The 15,046-nt window shown below is 38.2% G+C and overlaps 1 protein-coding gene across 3 annotated transcripts in view; it reads right to left on the bottom strand.

Annotated features, from left to right (window-relative positions):
- The window catches only part of LOC127449501 (mitogen-activated protein kinase kinase kinase 20-like), a 28,247-nt gene extending 13,679 nt beyond the window's left edge, over window positions 1-14,568 (bottom strand). The window contains exons 1-8 of one of the 3 annotated variants that reach the window (XM_051712978.1): window positions 14,469-14,568; window positions 10,829-11,013; window positions 8,910-8,997; window positions 7,822-7,923; window positions 6,044-6,109; window positions 5,916-5,944; window positions 3,931-4,068; window positions 643-729 (exon numbers count right to left, since the gene is read on the bottom strand). In XM_051712978.1, the coding sequence (XP_051568938.1) occupies window positions 643-729; window positions 3,931-4,068; window positions 5,916-5,944; window positions 6,044-6,109; window positions 7,822-7,923; window positions 8,910-8,997; window positions 10,829-10,987 (669 nt within the window). In that variant the 5' untranslated portion in view covers window positions 10,988-11,013; window positions 14,469-14,568. Of the gene's footprint in view, window positions 1-642; window positions 730-3,930; window positions 4,069-5,915; window positions 5,945-6,043; window positions 6,110-7,821; window positions 7,924-8,909; window positions 8,998-10,828; window positions 11,014-14,456 lie in introns of all 3 variants that reach the window. The other 2 variants (XM_051712980.1, XM_051712979.1) reach the window with 2 other exon arrangements.
- Window positions 14,569-15,046: the final 478 nt, after the last annotated feature.

A 15,046-nucleotide genomic window follows, 5' to 3' on the forward strand; every position in this document is an offset into this window, starting at 1 on the left:
TGCTGCACTAATGCTGCGCTCTGCTCGTGCTGGACTTCTGATGTGCTCGTGATGCGCAGCGTTCGCGACACTTGCATGTCACATTTAAAATTGAGTGACAGTCAAATGCAACATGAGGAAGGTGCAATTTAAAGATTTATATCATGCTGTGTAAATGTCGCAGATTCTGTCTTAATTAAACTGATTTGGATTTTTAGAAAAGTTCTGAAAAAATCTGTCTTTATCTTCATGCAATACCGTCAATGAGAAGATTTCAACGGTATGATAACCATCTGTTTTAAAACCGAGGTATATTGTGAAACCTTGGAACTGTTACATCCCTATTCATCACACAGATGGATCGTATTGCTTCAGAAGTCTTCATATAGTGCATGGGTCATATTGATTACTTTCACTGTGGTTTTATGGTGTGCTTGTGTGTTTTTTTTTTTGTGTTTTTTTTTTTTTGGTTGTCTTTTTCGAGCTTGACAGATCCGAGCCACTATTCACTGTAATTATGATTAAAAAAAAAAAAACCTGTAAAGAATTTTAAAAATTAAACTTTTTTGTTCCATGGAAGAAAGAAGTGACATTAGGGTGATTATATATTGACAAAGTTAAAATTTTTTGAAATGAAATCTTGGATGTGGGACTCTGCAGTACCTCATTCTTTTCTACAACCAACCAGGCCACCTGCAATCCCTCAAAACCTTTAAATGGTACTTCTCTGGTCAGCAACTCCCACAATACCTGCAAGACAAACCACAAATAAATGCAAATACAGTACACTCACGCATCGCTCTCTAGAAGGACAAACATTTACTCTAGTGTGAATATTAACACTTACTGGAATTTAGGCAATGCAGACTGTTTGCAACAACAACTAATTGAGTCAAACCCTCAACTATGTACTGTAAATATACAGTATAATCTTGCAGAAACTTCCCATTTACATCTGTTGTTTTTAAAGCTGTTGCATAGGCAGAAACTTTTTGGTGGATAGGACAAGAGAAATTATCGATTGCATGAGATCTGTAAACTTTTATTTACTTTATTTCATTTTTGACATTTTTGATGTTTAGCTAATTGTTTCCAGGGGCGTATTTAGGACATTTAGATACTAAATATTGTCTACTTTAAAAATATTAATATCAGTCAACAATATTTGTGTTTGAGTACATTCAGAATTTCCATTTATGTTTATGTTCCATTAACGTTTATGGAACGTTAGGAGGCCTTGTGGCTGAGAAAAGATATTAATTATTAAATGGGGATTCGGGGGATTTACCCTAGACATTTTTTTTAAATGTACAAAGAGAATGGACATTTTAACAATAGAATAGACCAATTTTGGTAATTATTTTCCTAGCACAATTTGCTGGCGTGTCTTTGGGCTGATGAAAATGATATGGGTATTGTCACTATGTCTCCGCTATGGTTTACTTACAATATAATAACTTTTATATTTAGCGAGGTAAGAGACAAAAAACATAAAGGAATCAGGTTCCGAGGCAGAGAAAAATAATTCAGAGCTATCTATGCCTGTGACTGTTTTCATAAGTAATGACATAAAATTCCTAGCAATAAATTCACACGTGATATTTGGAAATAACATCATTTTAATTTAGTCAAACGGAAACAAAAAAGAGGCTGGAGTTTAAACGTCTTAGGAATTTCAAGAGCATATTTTATCATCCAAAATAATTTATTTCTGAGAATCTTATTTGCTGTCAAGAGCTGATGCAATGAATTTATAATGAATAAAATTAATAATCAATTCATTCACATGACATTTGTAATTAAAATTAATTAACTAAAACAAAACAAAAAAACTTGATGGGAGTTTTGAGTTTTTGGAGTTTTGAGAGCATTTTAACATCCAAAGTTATTGAATTCAGCATCTTATATCAACTCTATCTGGTTTTGATTAACAGGCTAAAAGTTATTAAAATATAAAGCATAATTAATACAACTCATAGCAATCAATTTACATATATGACATTTGATATAAATATTTTATTATAAGGGGAAAATAAAGTGGTTGGAACCACTGCACGATAAGCGATGACAGTCTACTGGATGCACGTCTTCGCCACATTGGGTGTTTACAGTGTAAATAGCTTCATTATAATGAGAGCAATCTAGTTTTGTCTTTTGAGCTGCTGTTGTTTTGAAAGCTTTGATGATGACATTATCCAGCCCAACAGCCTCTGACATTAGCCCTTCGTTGTTCCTATCTTAGGGACTATTGCCATCCGCCATTTTCATCTGAAAAGTGTTGGCTTTTTTCTAATGAGAGTCTATGGAAGTCATATGTGTTTGAGGAGTTAAGCGGAGTTTTAAAGAAATTACCCCAAAATATGGAAAAATCATTGTTGCCGGGACACTTCTAATAGAGACACAAGGTACCCAGAGAGGATACAAGCCGTATTTATTCTCTTTTTAAATCTGTAGATACAGTTGTGCTCAAAAGTTTGCATACCCTGGCAGAAATTGTGAAATTTTGGCATTGATTTTGAAAATATGACTGATCATGCAAAAGATCTGTCTTTTATTTAAGGATTGTGATCATATGAAGCCATTTATTATCACATAGTTGTTTGGCTCCTTTTTAAATCATAATGATAACAGAAATCACCCAAATGGCCCTGATCAAAAGTTTACATACTCTTGAATGTTTGGCCTTGTTACAGACACACAAGGTGACACACACAGGTTTAAATGGCAATTAAAGGTTAATTTCCCACACCTGTGGCTTTTAAAATTGCAATTAGTGTCTGTGTATAAATAGTCAATGAGTTTGTTAGCTCTCACGTGGATGCACTGAGCAGGCTAGATACTGAGCCATGGGGAGCAGAAAAGAACTGTCAAAAGACCTGTACTTGTTGACCACTCTTCAAACATAGCACTTATGGTTGTGACCATAAAGCTCTATTTTGGTCTCGTCACTCCAAATTACAGTGTGCCAGAAGCTGTGAGGTGTGTCAAGTTGTTGTCGGGCATATTGTAACCGGGCTTTTTTGTGGCATTGGCTTCTTTCTGGCAACTCGACCATGCAGCTCATTTTTGTTTAAGTATCGTCGTATTGTGCTCCTTGAAACAACCACGCCGTCTTTTTCCAGAGCAGCCTGTATTTCTCCTGAGGCTACCTGTGGGTTTTTTATGTATCCTGAACAATTCTTCTGGCAGTTGTGGCTGAAATCTTTCTTGGTCTACCTGACCTTGGCTTGGTATCAAGCGATCCCCGAATGTTCCACTTCTTAATAAGTGATTGAACAGTACTGACTGGCATTTTCAAGGCTTTGGATATGCTTTTATATCCTTTTCCATCTTTATAAAGTTTCATTACCTTGTTACACAGGTCTTTTGACAGTTCTTTTCTGCTCCCCATGGCTCAGTATCTAGCCTTCTCAGTGCATCCATGTGAGAGCTAACAAACTCATTGACTATTGCTTGATCAGTCCTATTTTCAAAATCAATGCCAAAATTTCACAATTTCTGCCAGGGTATGCAAACTTTTGAGCACAACTGTAGATCTGAGGAATACATGCTATGCATTAAATATTTTTGAACATGTCAGTCCTCATTCCCAAATAAACATGAATAACATCAGCAAAGACACCTACATTTGCTCTTAGGTCAATTAAAGCTAATAACTTAATGCAAATTCATTTATGTATTGATTCAGGTCATGGAAGAGGCGGTAGTCCACAGTTTTTAATTATATTACAGGAAAATTAAAGCTTATCAGAGTGAGCAATAGTAACCAACAAGGGTGGAGCTTAGTGAAGGGTCAATTCCAGATGGATAAGTCCTGTCCTACATTTTTTCTCATTGAATATCCTTTTTCACTGGTGTTCCATGTAGACCTTAATAGATTGATCCAAACCCTGAGGGGTATAAATCAAATATATAAAACACACATTCAGGTACAGCTAAAAATTCACTGACCACACCATAAGAGTAGGTGTCACAGGTTTCCGAGACTGGCAAGCTCTGGATCACTTCTGGGGCCATCCAAGGAAAGGTGCCCACCAGAGACATGTGTGTTGTATGAGAAACCAACTTAGATGCCCCAAAATCGCAGATCTGACACAGCAAACATGTGTTACACAAACACAGTTACATTCAGTGATATTTTGGGCACAGTTTAAATGAAAAGACTACTTAAAGGGATAGTTCACCCAAAAATGAATCAATCATTTAATCACCCTCATGCCATCCCAGATGTGTATGACTTTCTGTCTTCTGCTGAACACAAACAAAGATTTTTAGAAGAATATCTCAGCTCTGTAGGTCCATACAATGCAAGTCAATAGGGTCCAAAACTGTGAAGATCAAAAAAGCATATAAATGCACCATAAAAGTGATCCATACGACTCCAGTAGTTAAAATCTATATATTCAGAAGCGATATGATAGGTGTGTGAGAGAAACAGATAAATATTTAAGTCCTTTTTTACTATAAATTCTCCTCTCTGCCCAGTAGGTGGCGATATGCACAAAGAATGTGAATTGCCAAAAACAAAAGTCCATGTCACTTCTGAAGACATGGATTTAACCACTGGAGTCTTAAACTGGCTCTACACTAGCTGATTCTTCAAGTGATTTTCAGGTGTTAGCTTCATTAACATAATTACTGGCCAGGCAGAGGGAGACAGAGTGCTATTAGCACCTCTCAGAGGGAGGTGTTAATCACTTGACTGTCTGGACTTCCAGCTGAGTTAATGCCTTGAAACACTGAAAATACACATCCGGCTTGCTTGAAATTATCACTGGCTGTGGGTGGGGCTGGAAAACACCACAAGGCAGTGACCAGTGAGTGCAGTTCAAGTGTTTTTTGCCGGAGGATGGAATCAATATTTTTTTGTCTGCAGAAAAAGCATGTTATCTGGAAAGTGCTCATGGACGGTGCATTTGGAGGAGAAGTTTATTGTTCTGTGGAGTCAGCACGTATGTTTATATGACATATCTCATATTTCATATCATGACAGACCATTAAAAGAAAAAAAGTGGTTGGAGATTGCTGCCGAATTCAATGTACATGGTAAGGAACTGTTAAATATACAATAATATTTAATATTTATACTATTGCTGCAGTGATAAGGCACAGGATATTGTAAATGTTTATCTACCTGTTTCGTTTTATTGTTTAGGGGTGCAAACTTCTCCCCTTTCAGCTAAAGACATCTTTTATGTGGCCAAATTATCCCTATTGTTTGGTAAAATGTCTACATGTACCTTATTAAGCTTAAACACTTTACAGAAGCTTTAAATACAGCAAAACATCTGTAAATACAGCAAAAAATCAACTGAAATCCATGGAAAACGGGTTTGCATCCCTTTTGTCATTTGTAATGTTGTAATGTTTATAGCGTGCTTCGTGGTAACATCTACTGGTATTTATTTGGATCAAAATTGCTTTTAATAAATATCAGTTCATATCAATGACTAAAGTAATGCATATGGTTTAAATCAAATTCAGGTTGATTGGCTGCGAAAATGGGGTGTGACAGCGAAGTGTTGAAAAGTCAAAGGCAGTCGTTAATTTTGACACCTTCCCTTCTTTTTTTAATCGGAACATGTGGCAGGCTCACTGAATCAGAGGACAAGTTTAGCGAAAACAGTCATTAAGTGTGACACCCCCCACCCAACTCGAGTTGTTCTGAGTCTGCTAGTGTAGAGCCAGCTTTATGGATTACTTTAATGCTGCCTTTAAATGCTTTTTGGAGCTTCAAAGTTTCGGACCCTTCCATTGTATGGACCTACAGAGCTGAGAGTTTCTTCTAAAAATCTCAGTTTGTATTCTGCAGAGGAAAGAAAGTCATACTCATTTGGGATGGCATAAAGGTGAGTAAATGATGGGAGAATTTTCATTTTTGGGTGAACTATTCCTTTAAATATATTTGGATGTGAATGAATATATAGGATATATACCTTTAATACATTGTCTGCAGTTAACACAACTAGTGGAGATAAAAAAGATCAAAGTAGTTAGAAAATGTTTGCATTTTTTGTTCCTAAATTGTGAAATTGCACACAGTACAGTTAGGAATTGAAATCACCATTTCTCGACTTCAGATCTCTATGAATGACTTTCACTGGGGCCTCGGCATGTAAATAATGCATACCTACAGAGACACAAATCACACAAACAGCCATTATCTCATAATGAAAATGTGACTGAGCTCATTACACAAACACATGTACTTACAGTGCATCCGGAAAGTATTCACAGCGCTTCACTTTTTCCACATTTTGTTATGTTACAGCCTTATTCCAAAATGGATTAAATTCATTATTTTCCTCAAAATTCTACAAACAATACCCCATAATGACAACATGAGAGAAGTTTGTTTGAAATCTCTGCAAATTTAATAAAAATAAAAAACAAAAAAAAATCACTTGTATGTAAGTATTCACAGCCTTTGCCATGACACTCAAAATTGAGCTCAGGTGCAACCTATTTCCACTGATCATCCTTGAGATGTTTCTACAACTTGATTGGAGTTGACCTGTGGTAAATTCAGTTGATTGGACATGATTTGGAAAGGCACACACCTGTCAATATAAGGTCCCACAGTTAACAGTGCATATCAGAGCACAAACCAAGCCATGAAGTCCAAGGAATTTTCTGTAGACCTCCGAGACAGGATTGTATAGAGGCACAGATCTGGGGAAGGGTACAGAAAAATTTCTGCAGCATTGAAGGTCCCAATGAGCACAGTGGCCTCCATCATCCGTAATTGGAAGAAGTTTGAAACCACCAGGACTCTTCCTAGAGCTGGCCGTCCAGCCAAACTGAAGGATCGGGGGAGAAGGGCCTTAGTCAGGGAGGTGACCAAGAACCCGATGGTCACTCTGACAGAGCTCCAGCATTTCTCTGTGGAGAGAGGAGAAACTTCCAGAAGAACAACCATGTCTGCAGCACTCCACCAATCAGGCCTGTATGGTAGAGTGGCCAGACGGAAGCCACTTCTCAGTAAAAGGCACATGACAGCCCGCCTGGAGTTTGCCAAAAGGCACCTGAAGGACTCTCATACCATGAGAAACAAAGATTGAACTCTTTGGCCTGAATGGCAAGCGTCATGTCTGGAGAAAACCAGGCAACGCTCATCACCTGGCCAATACCATCCCTACAGTGAAGCATGGTGGTGGCAGCATCATGCTGTGGGGATGTTTTTCAGCGGCAGGAACTGGGAGACTAGTCAGGATCGAGGGAAAGATGAATGCAGCAATGTACAGAGACATCCTTGATGAAAACCTGCTCCAGAGCGCTCTGGACCTCAGACTGGGGTGAAGGTTCATCTCCCAACAGGACAACGACCCTAAGCACACAGCCAAGATAACAAAGGAGTGGCTACGGGACAACTCTGTGAATGTCCTTGAGTGGCCCAGCCAGAGCCCAGACTTGAACCCGATTGAACATCTCTGGAGAGATCTGAAAATGGCTGTGCACCGACGCTCCCCATCCAACCTGTTGGAGCTTGAGAGGTCCTGCAAAGAAGAATGGGAGAAACTGCCCAAAAATAGGTGTGCCAAGCTTGTAGCATCATACTCAAAGACTTGAGGCTGTAATTGGTGCCAAAGGTGCTTCAACAAAGTATTGAGCAAAGGCTGTGAATACTTATGTACATGTGATTTTTTTCATTTTTTATTTTTAATAAATTTGCAAAGATTTCAAACAAACTTCTTTCACGTTGTCATTATGGGGTATTGTTTGTAGAATTTTGAGGAAAATAATGAATTTAATCCATTTTGGAATAAGGCTGTAACATAACAAAATGTGGAAAAAGTGAAGTGCTGTGAATACTTTCCGGATGCACTGTATACTGGCACATACCTTTAGCAATGTCCATCGCCCAGGTCATTACTTGACCCATATCCATCTCCTCACTGTCAACACTGGACAAATATTCATACAGTGATCCCCTGCTGGTATATTCTAAAACAAAAACCCACACACTTCATAGGAAACATCATACTAATTTTTGTGAGGGCCGGCATTTATCCCCTTCACTCCATACTAAGGATTATTTCTTAAATGTGACAATTAAACAAGAAAATTGTTCTGCTCTTGTTTCAAGAATGAGCTTTTGTGTTTATATATACGGTATGGATAATATATAGTAAGAGTCCAAAATTTACATTCCCTAAGCACCAAATGTGAGTAAAAAGCCTTTTGGAAGTTTTTAACAACAAAAGTCATTTGTTGTTAACTTTCTTTGGAATTGTGAGAAAAAAGAAAATAAAAAGGTTAAAATTGCAATGATGTTCTGACCCGTACTGACATAAGTGTATGAAATCATAGAGATGGTCTACCTAAGAAAGTGAAGACATCTCACAGACTTCCATTGATTTCATAGTAAGCTAAAGATATATTCTATCCCCTAACCCCACCCCTAAACCTAACCTTTGCAGAAACCTGTGCATATATGTAGATTTAAAGCTAAACATGATTTGGTTGATTTATGAGCCTTTTTTTACTAATGAGGAACACCTAAAATGTCCACATTAGTGGGGTTTCTACCAGTTTCACTATATTAATGAGGACATTTTCAAAAATTTGGCACTCAGACACAAGTTACACAAACGAGTAACGAGTATACACAAACCTGCACACACACACACACACACACACACACACACACACACTGTGCTGTCTGTAGATCTGCTGAAGCACATTAGGCCGCATAAATCTGCTCATAAGCGCATTTACATCCCTTGAGACACAGATCACAATAGGATGTTCAGAAAATGGCAAGACAGCTTTGTGTGTGCGTGTGTGTGTGTGTGTGTGTGTGTGTGTGTTCTCTTCATAAACTTCCCTAACCGTTTGATTACACACATACTTCTATGCATAATATCACAAGCACACATTTACAAGGACAGACAGAAATGCACATTGACATTGCAGTCACTATACGTTACCTGTAACAATGCCATAGTTGGGTGCTTCCAGAATGGCTCCATAGAAATGAATAATGTTTTTGTGGCTCAGGACACTGAGAATCTCAGCCTGAATGGGACGAAGGAAAATGCAGATGCAGAGATGAAAGACAAAAAACCCTACACCAGACCGAGGTCACACATTCAGGCTCAAATTAGTTCTGCGTCAATGTCATGTAACTATCTTTTCATTACAGTATGGCAAGGTCCAATTATTGCAAAAGAAATGTGCGTGAACAGGAAGCCATTAGAAAGTATTGTGGGAGATGTCCATAGGGACTCAAACTGAACGGCTTAGGCCAGGAAAGTGGCATAGCTCAACATCTTTGCTGGAAGATATCTGCCAGTGATGTGGTAAACAGTGCAACAGACTCTGGCAATGCTGCTGAGCAAGCATTAATACTGACAGTAACGTGCATTGCCTGCAAGGCCTCGTTTAGATGTTACATTTAACACCTACAGTATATCAAATTCACTTTAGACAAAGACAAATCGAGAAAGAGAAATACGGGGTGGGGGGTAGAGAGAGTCTTAGCACTTAACGCACTTAGCGGTCAAGTCATTACAACCTAACACTACCCCTCTCCTATGCCTTAAAGAACAATAATTCTCATAAATGGAGAAGAGGGAACAGAGAAAATGATGCAACAACAATAGAGTGCAAGAGAGACCCTGTCAGTATTTATTCAATGCAAAATGATCAATAAAGAGTTTTAGCCTTGGAGTATTATATTTTGAATATTGCAAAAATGAGTTTATTACAGATTTTTTATCTATTCATATGTAAGAAATTTGAAAATGTAGGGGGGAGACCAACTTGATTACGTCCTTTGCAATGCTTCATGGAAGTGGGCGGTTGCTGCTGAGGTAACAGCGACTTCTCTGATTGGTCAATTTAGCTTCAAGATTATAGGCAGCATAGTTCTTTACTGGGAATTTGGCTATAGAAAGCAGTCTGGTTCTGGAAGTAAAACTCCCATTTATTTTTTCCATAGTGAAATTGATTTAATAATGATTACTTATAAACCTTTAAAGACAGACCTACTGTGAGCTCAGAGGTCATTAATTAATGGTATATGCTTCTGTTAAAGCCATCAGTCTCCATTATTTCAACTTAATAATAAAAAAAAAGTATGTTAAAGGTATAGTTCACCCAAAAATTTAAATTCGCTAATCATTTACTTGCCGTCATGCCATCCCAGATGTGTATAACTTTCTTCAGTAGAACACAAACAATTTTTTTTTAGAAAAAATATCTCAGCACTGTAGGTCCATACAATGCAAGTGAATGGTGATCAGAACTTTCTAGCTCCAAAAATCACATTAAGGAAACATAAAAGTACTCCACAAGAGTCCAGTGTTTAAGTCTATATCTTCAGAAGCGATATAATAGGTGTGGGTGAGAAACAGATCAATATTTAAGTCCTTGTTTACTTTAAATCTCCACTTTAGGGGGGCCTGGGTAGCTCCGCAAGTAAAGATGCTGACTACCACACCTGGAGTCGCAAGTTCTTTGATTTTCTTTGAATATTTTTGCTTCAAACCTAAGTTTGTAATTGATGTAATTCACCTCAGAGCTGGTTGGTTTGGTTCATGGCTTAGAACTCTTTTATGAAGTACTTTATGAAATCTGTATGGAAAAAAATGAATAGGAAAAACACTTGCCTGAAATAGTGGGTGGGCACTGACTGTGTTTTTTAAAGGTCTTATATAGATTGATATGTTATAGTAAAAAATGTGTTTCTCTATGGAGAAAATAAATGGAATTTTTCCTGCTGGCACCTGACTGTCGGCCTTAATAGAGTGTGGTGTGTCTCTTGATCTCCCAAAATAACAATAAATTCATAAAAGATCAAAGAACATGCAAAGCATCACATTGTGTGTTTGTAGTTTGATCGCACCTCATCGTCGATCTTCAGCAGTTTTTTGACCGCCACTTCTTTGTCCTGAGAGATCCAATGTGCCCGGTACACACTCCCAAAACTACCTCCACCGCAGTTCTCATAGAAGCGGATGTCATCGAATCGAATCTGAACGAAGCTAGCACTGAGGGACGACATCTCATGCTGACATATACTGTGGCAAACTGTAGGGAGAGATAAAGAGCCAATTAGTGGTAGACTGATAATTATGTTCCAAAATTAACTGCCAACCAATGGATCATTTTCTGTTTTCAAATATTTTATACATAAGAATATGCATTTTATTAGCCACTGGCCATTTTGCTCTATCATCATCATTGCATTCAGATTAAAACAACAACAACAACAACAACAACAGCATACAGGTTTGAAAAGACATGAGGGTAAGATAATAATAATTTTTTCTTTTTTTTTTTGTGCCAAACTATTCCTGTAAGAATAAACAGAGAGAAAGAAAAGCCAAACAGCCATTTAAAGACAGTGGCTTTCAGAGCGCAGCTATTACTGTGATTATTTTTTATGCAATCAGAGCATGAGGAGTTGTGTTGAGCAGAGTGCTGTGTGAAATGTCTTCCACATGTGTGTGATTTACAATGTCATCCTTTACTATGTTCCCATAACTCCAGAACAACTTGCCATGTCTGTGTTTCAACCTTCTATTTACTCTTCTACATCTACAATAGGATACCTGACACTTTTGTCTATACTATAATTCAGAGATGGAATATATATATATATATATATACACACACACACACATATATATACACACACACATATATATACACACATACATATATACTGTATATACACCGATCAGCCACAACATTAAAACCACCTGCCTAATATTGTGTAGGTCCCCCTCGTGCCCCCAAAACAGCCCTGACCCGTTGAGGTATGGACTCCAGAAGACCTCTGAGGATGTCGTGTGGTATCTGGTGTTAAGACAGCAGATCCTTTAAGTCCTGTTAGTTGCGAGGTGGGCCCTCCATGGATCGGACTTTTTGGTCCAGCACATCCCATAGATGCTCAATCGGATTGAGATCTGGGGAATTTGGAGGCCAAGTCAACACCTTGAACTCTTTGTCATGTTCCTTAAACCATTCTTGAAAAATTTTTGCAGAGTGGCAGGACATATTATCCTGCTAAAAGAGGCCACTGCCATCAGGGAATACCATTGCCATAAAGGGTTTTACGTGGCCTGCAACAATCTTTAGGTAGTTGGTACGTGTCAAAGTAACATCCACATGAATGCCAGGACCCAAGGTTTCCCAGCAGAACATTGCCCAGAGCATCACACTGCCTCCGCTGGCCTGCCTTCTTCCCATGGTGCATCCTGCTGCCATCTCTTCCCCAGGTAAACGATGCACACACACCCAGACATCCACATGATCTAAAATAAATGTGATTAATCAGACCAGGCCACCTTCTTCCATTGCTACGTGGTCCAGTTCTGATGCTCACTTGCCCATTGTAGGTGCTTTCGGTGGTGGACAGGGGTCAGCATGGGCACTCTGACCGGTCTGCGGCTACGCAGCAAGCTGCAATCCACTGTGTGTTCTGACACCTTTCTATCATGGTCAGCTTTACGATTTCAGCAATTTGTGCTACTGTAGTGCTTCTGTGGGATCGGACCAGATAGGCTAGCCTTCACTCCTCACACGCATCAATGAGCCTTGGGCACCCATGACCCTGTCGCTGCTTCACCGGTTGTCCTTCCTTGGACCACTTTTGGTAGGTACTAACCACTGCATACCGGGAACACCCCACAAGACCTGCCGTTTTGGAAATGCTCTGTACCAGTCGTCTAGCCATCACAATTTGGCCCTTGTCAAAGTTGCTCAGATCCATACGCTTGCCCATTTTTCCTGCTTCCAACACATGAAATTCAAGAACTGACTGTTCACTTGTTGCCTAATATATCCCACCCCTTGACAGGTGCCACTGTAACGAAATAATCGATGTGATTCAACAATCGATGTGATTCATCTGACAGTGGTTTTAATGTTGTGCCTTATATATATATATATATATATATATATATATATAATGTTGTGATATATATATATATATCCAAAACAAACCAGGCACATGAGGTTGTGATAATTAGGGGATATTTAACCACTGGTTATAATAATGAACTATCATCAACAGAACACTCTGAGAAAAACATTGAACCATAGTTTATTGAACTGCACACTCAGTAATTCAGGAAGTTCAACTCTTATGTTTTCTGGTATGATCTACACATATTGTATATATAGTGAGTATTTGCATATATTTATCTATGTACATGGCAATGAAAGTGCAATTGTTTAAATGATGATTTGAGGCTACAGTTGCTGCCAAAGAGGAATAGCGTAGTTGACAAAGGTCAGTTCTGAAGAAAATGTGAGCGATCAGGCAAAAACACTGCCACCACAATGTTGAAGTTGGCCTTACTATTTTTCCATGATTTCCCTTGTATCCACGGTCTGACATTCTGGTGCCTGATTTGGCTGCACACTGCGCTAAGTCAAAAGAGCCACTGTATTATTCTGGTTTAATGACTGAACATTCCATCCCTGTAAATCTATGGGATTTGTATGCCCGTTTTATACTCTATAGGTGAAATTCGTAAATTTGATTACTCAGAAAAGTGATAGTACACCTCTCCTCAATAAGCTTCACCATAGCAAGTTTATTTTAAACATCAAGATTTTAGGTTTTCCACCATTTTCAATCATTTTTTGCAGTTCATTTAAATGATCCTGCTGTGTGACAAATGCATTTTTTGTAATCTCTCAATAAATGAGGTTATGAAAACTGCATGTCTCTATCATTTTTGCTTTCACTAGTAAACTGGAACTGTGATGTTGTTATTAGTGGAAATGAGGTCTGATTTCTGCATGCGCCACACTTTCCTGAAACTACTACCTCAAAGTGGCTTCCCCAGCTAAAGGTGACCAACCCGAATCTACCCCACCCCGCACACACACACACACACACACACACACACACACACACACACACACACACACACACACACACACACACACATACACACACACACGTTGGGTTTTCATGTTTTCTGAGGACTCCCCATAGACATAATGATTTTTATACTGTACGAACTATCCCCTAACCCTACCCCTAAACCTAACCCTAACCCTCACAAAATACTTTCTGCATTTTTACATTTAAAAAAATAAAAATAAAATAAAAATAAATAAATAAATAATAAAAAATACAAATAAAGTAAAATATATGACTATATATGTGCACTTATGTAGGCTACACTTTGTAAACACAAGAAAGCATATTATTAAATAACATTAATAGATTTTAATAGATTTTAAAGTGTCCAATCATTTCAAAACGCATTTTTGGAAAAGTTCTAAAGTTCTCTCGATCTAATAGAGCTTTCCTCTATTTATACGATGCAAATACATGCATACATAAATTTAGCTGCAGTGCTAAAACTCGTTCTATTTATATTTATTATATATATATATATATATATATATATATATATATATAATAAGCTGCAGTGCTAAAACTCGTTCTATGTATATTTAAAAATATATATAATTTACGCATCTATATAAATTGTATTCAGCATTAAAACATGCTTTCATACCCGTTAGTCGTGTTGTCCGTGCGGTTCGGTGAAGCGGGTCGGCCTGTCGCTCTTTGGACAATCCCAGTCATAAGACAATATGTGGAGCCTCATTTGTTACTGCACTTCCATAAGAGGAAACTCGCATGGGGCCAGTGGACAAACTACGAATCCTACTATGGTAAAGAATTTGCTCGTGAATATTAATTACGTGAGATCACTTGACATGATTCCAAACTTAAGCGTTCACGAGGCTCAATTAATATTCATGAGCCAAACCCCTTCAGCACAGCATTCGCCAGATGGTTTGAGCCTAACGATGGCCACACACCAACATCTGCCTTTCAGCCAATCAGGTAGGCTTTAAGGCCAACGTCACGTTATGTAATTAATATTCATGAGTGTAGCCTTCACCATAGTTGGATTCGCAAATTCGATGACCAGCGCGACAGATAACTGAACCACAAATGTGATGACATTAGCGCCTCTACACGGGCGCACACCGGACCAGCCACACAAGCGTACAAATCGAGCAAAAATAGAAAATTAAAAAAGATAGGTAAAGGCTTCATAATAACTGTAATTAATACCAATAACAA

Source organism: Myxocyprinus asiaticus, chromosome 12, assembly GCF_019703515.2.
Source record: "Myxocyprinus asiaticus isolate MX2 ecotype Aquarium Trade chromosome 12, UBuf_Myxa_2, whole genome shotgun sequence".
Classification (NCBI taxonomy): domain Eukaryota; kingdom Metazoa; phylum Chordata; class Actinopteri; order Cypriniformes; family Catostomidae; genus Myxocyprinus; species Myxocyprinus asiaticus.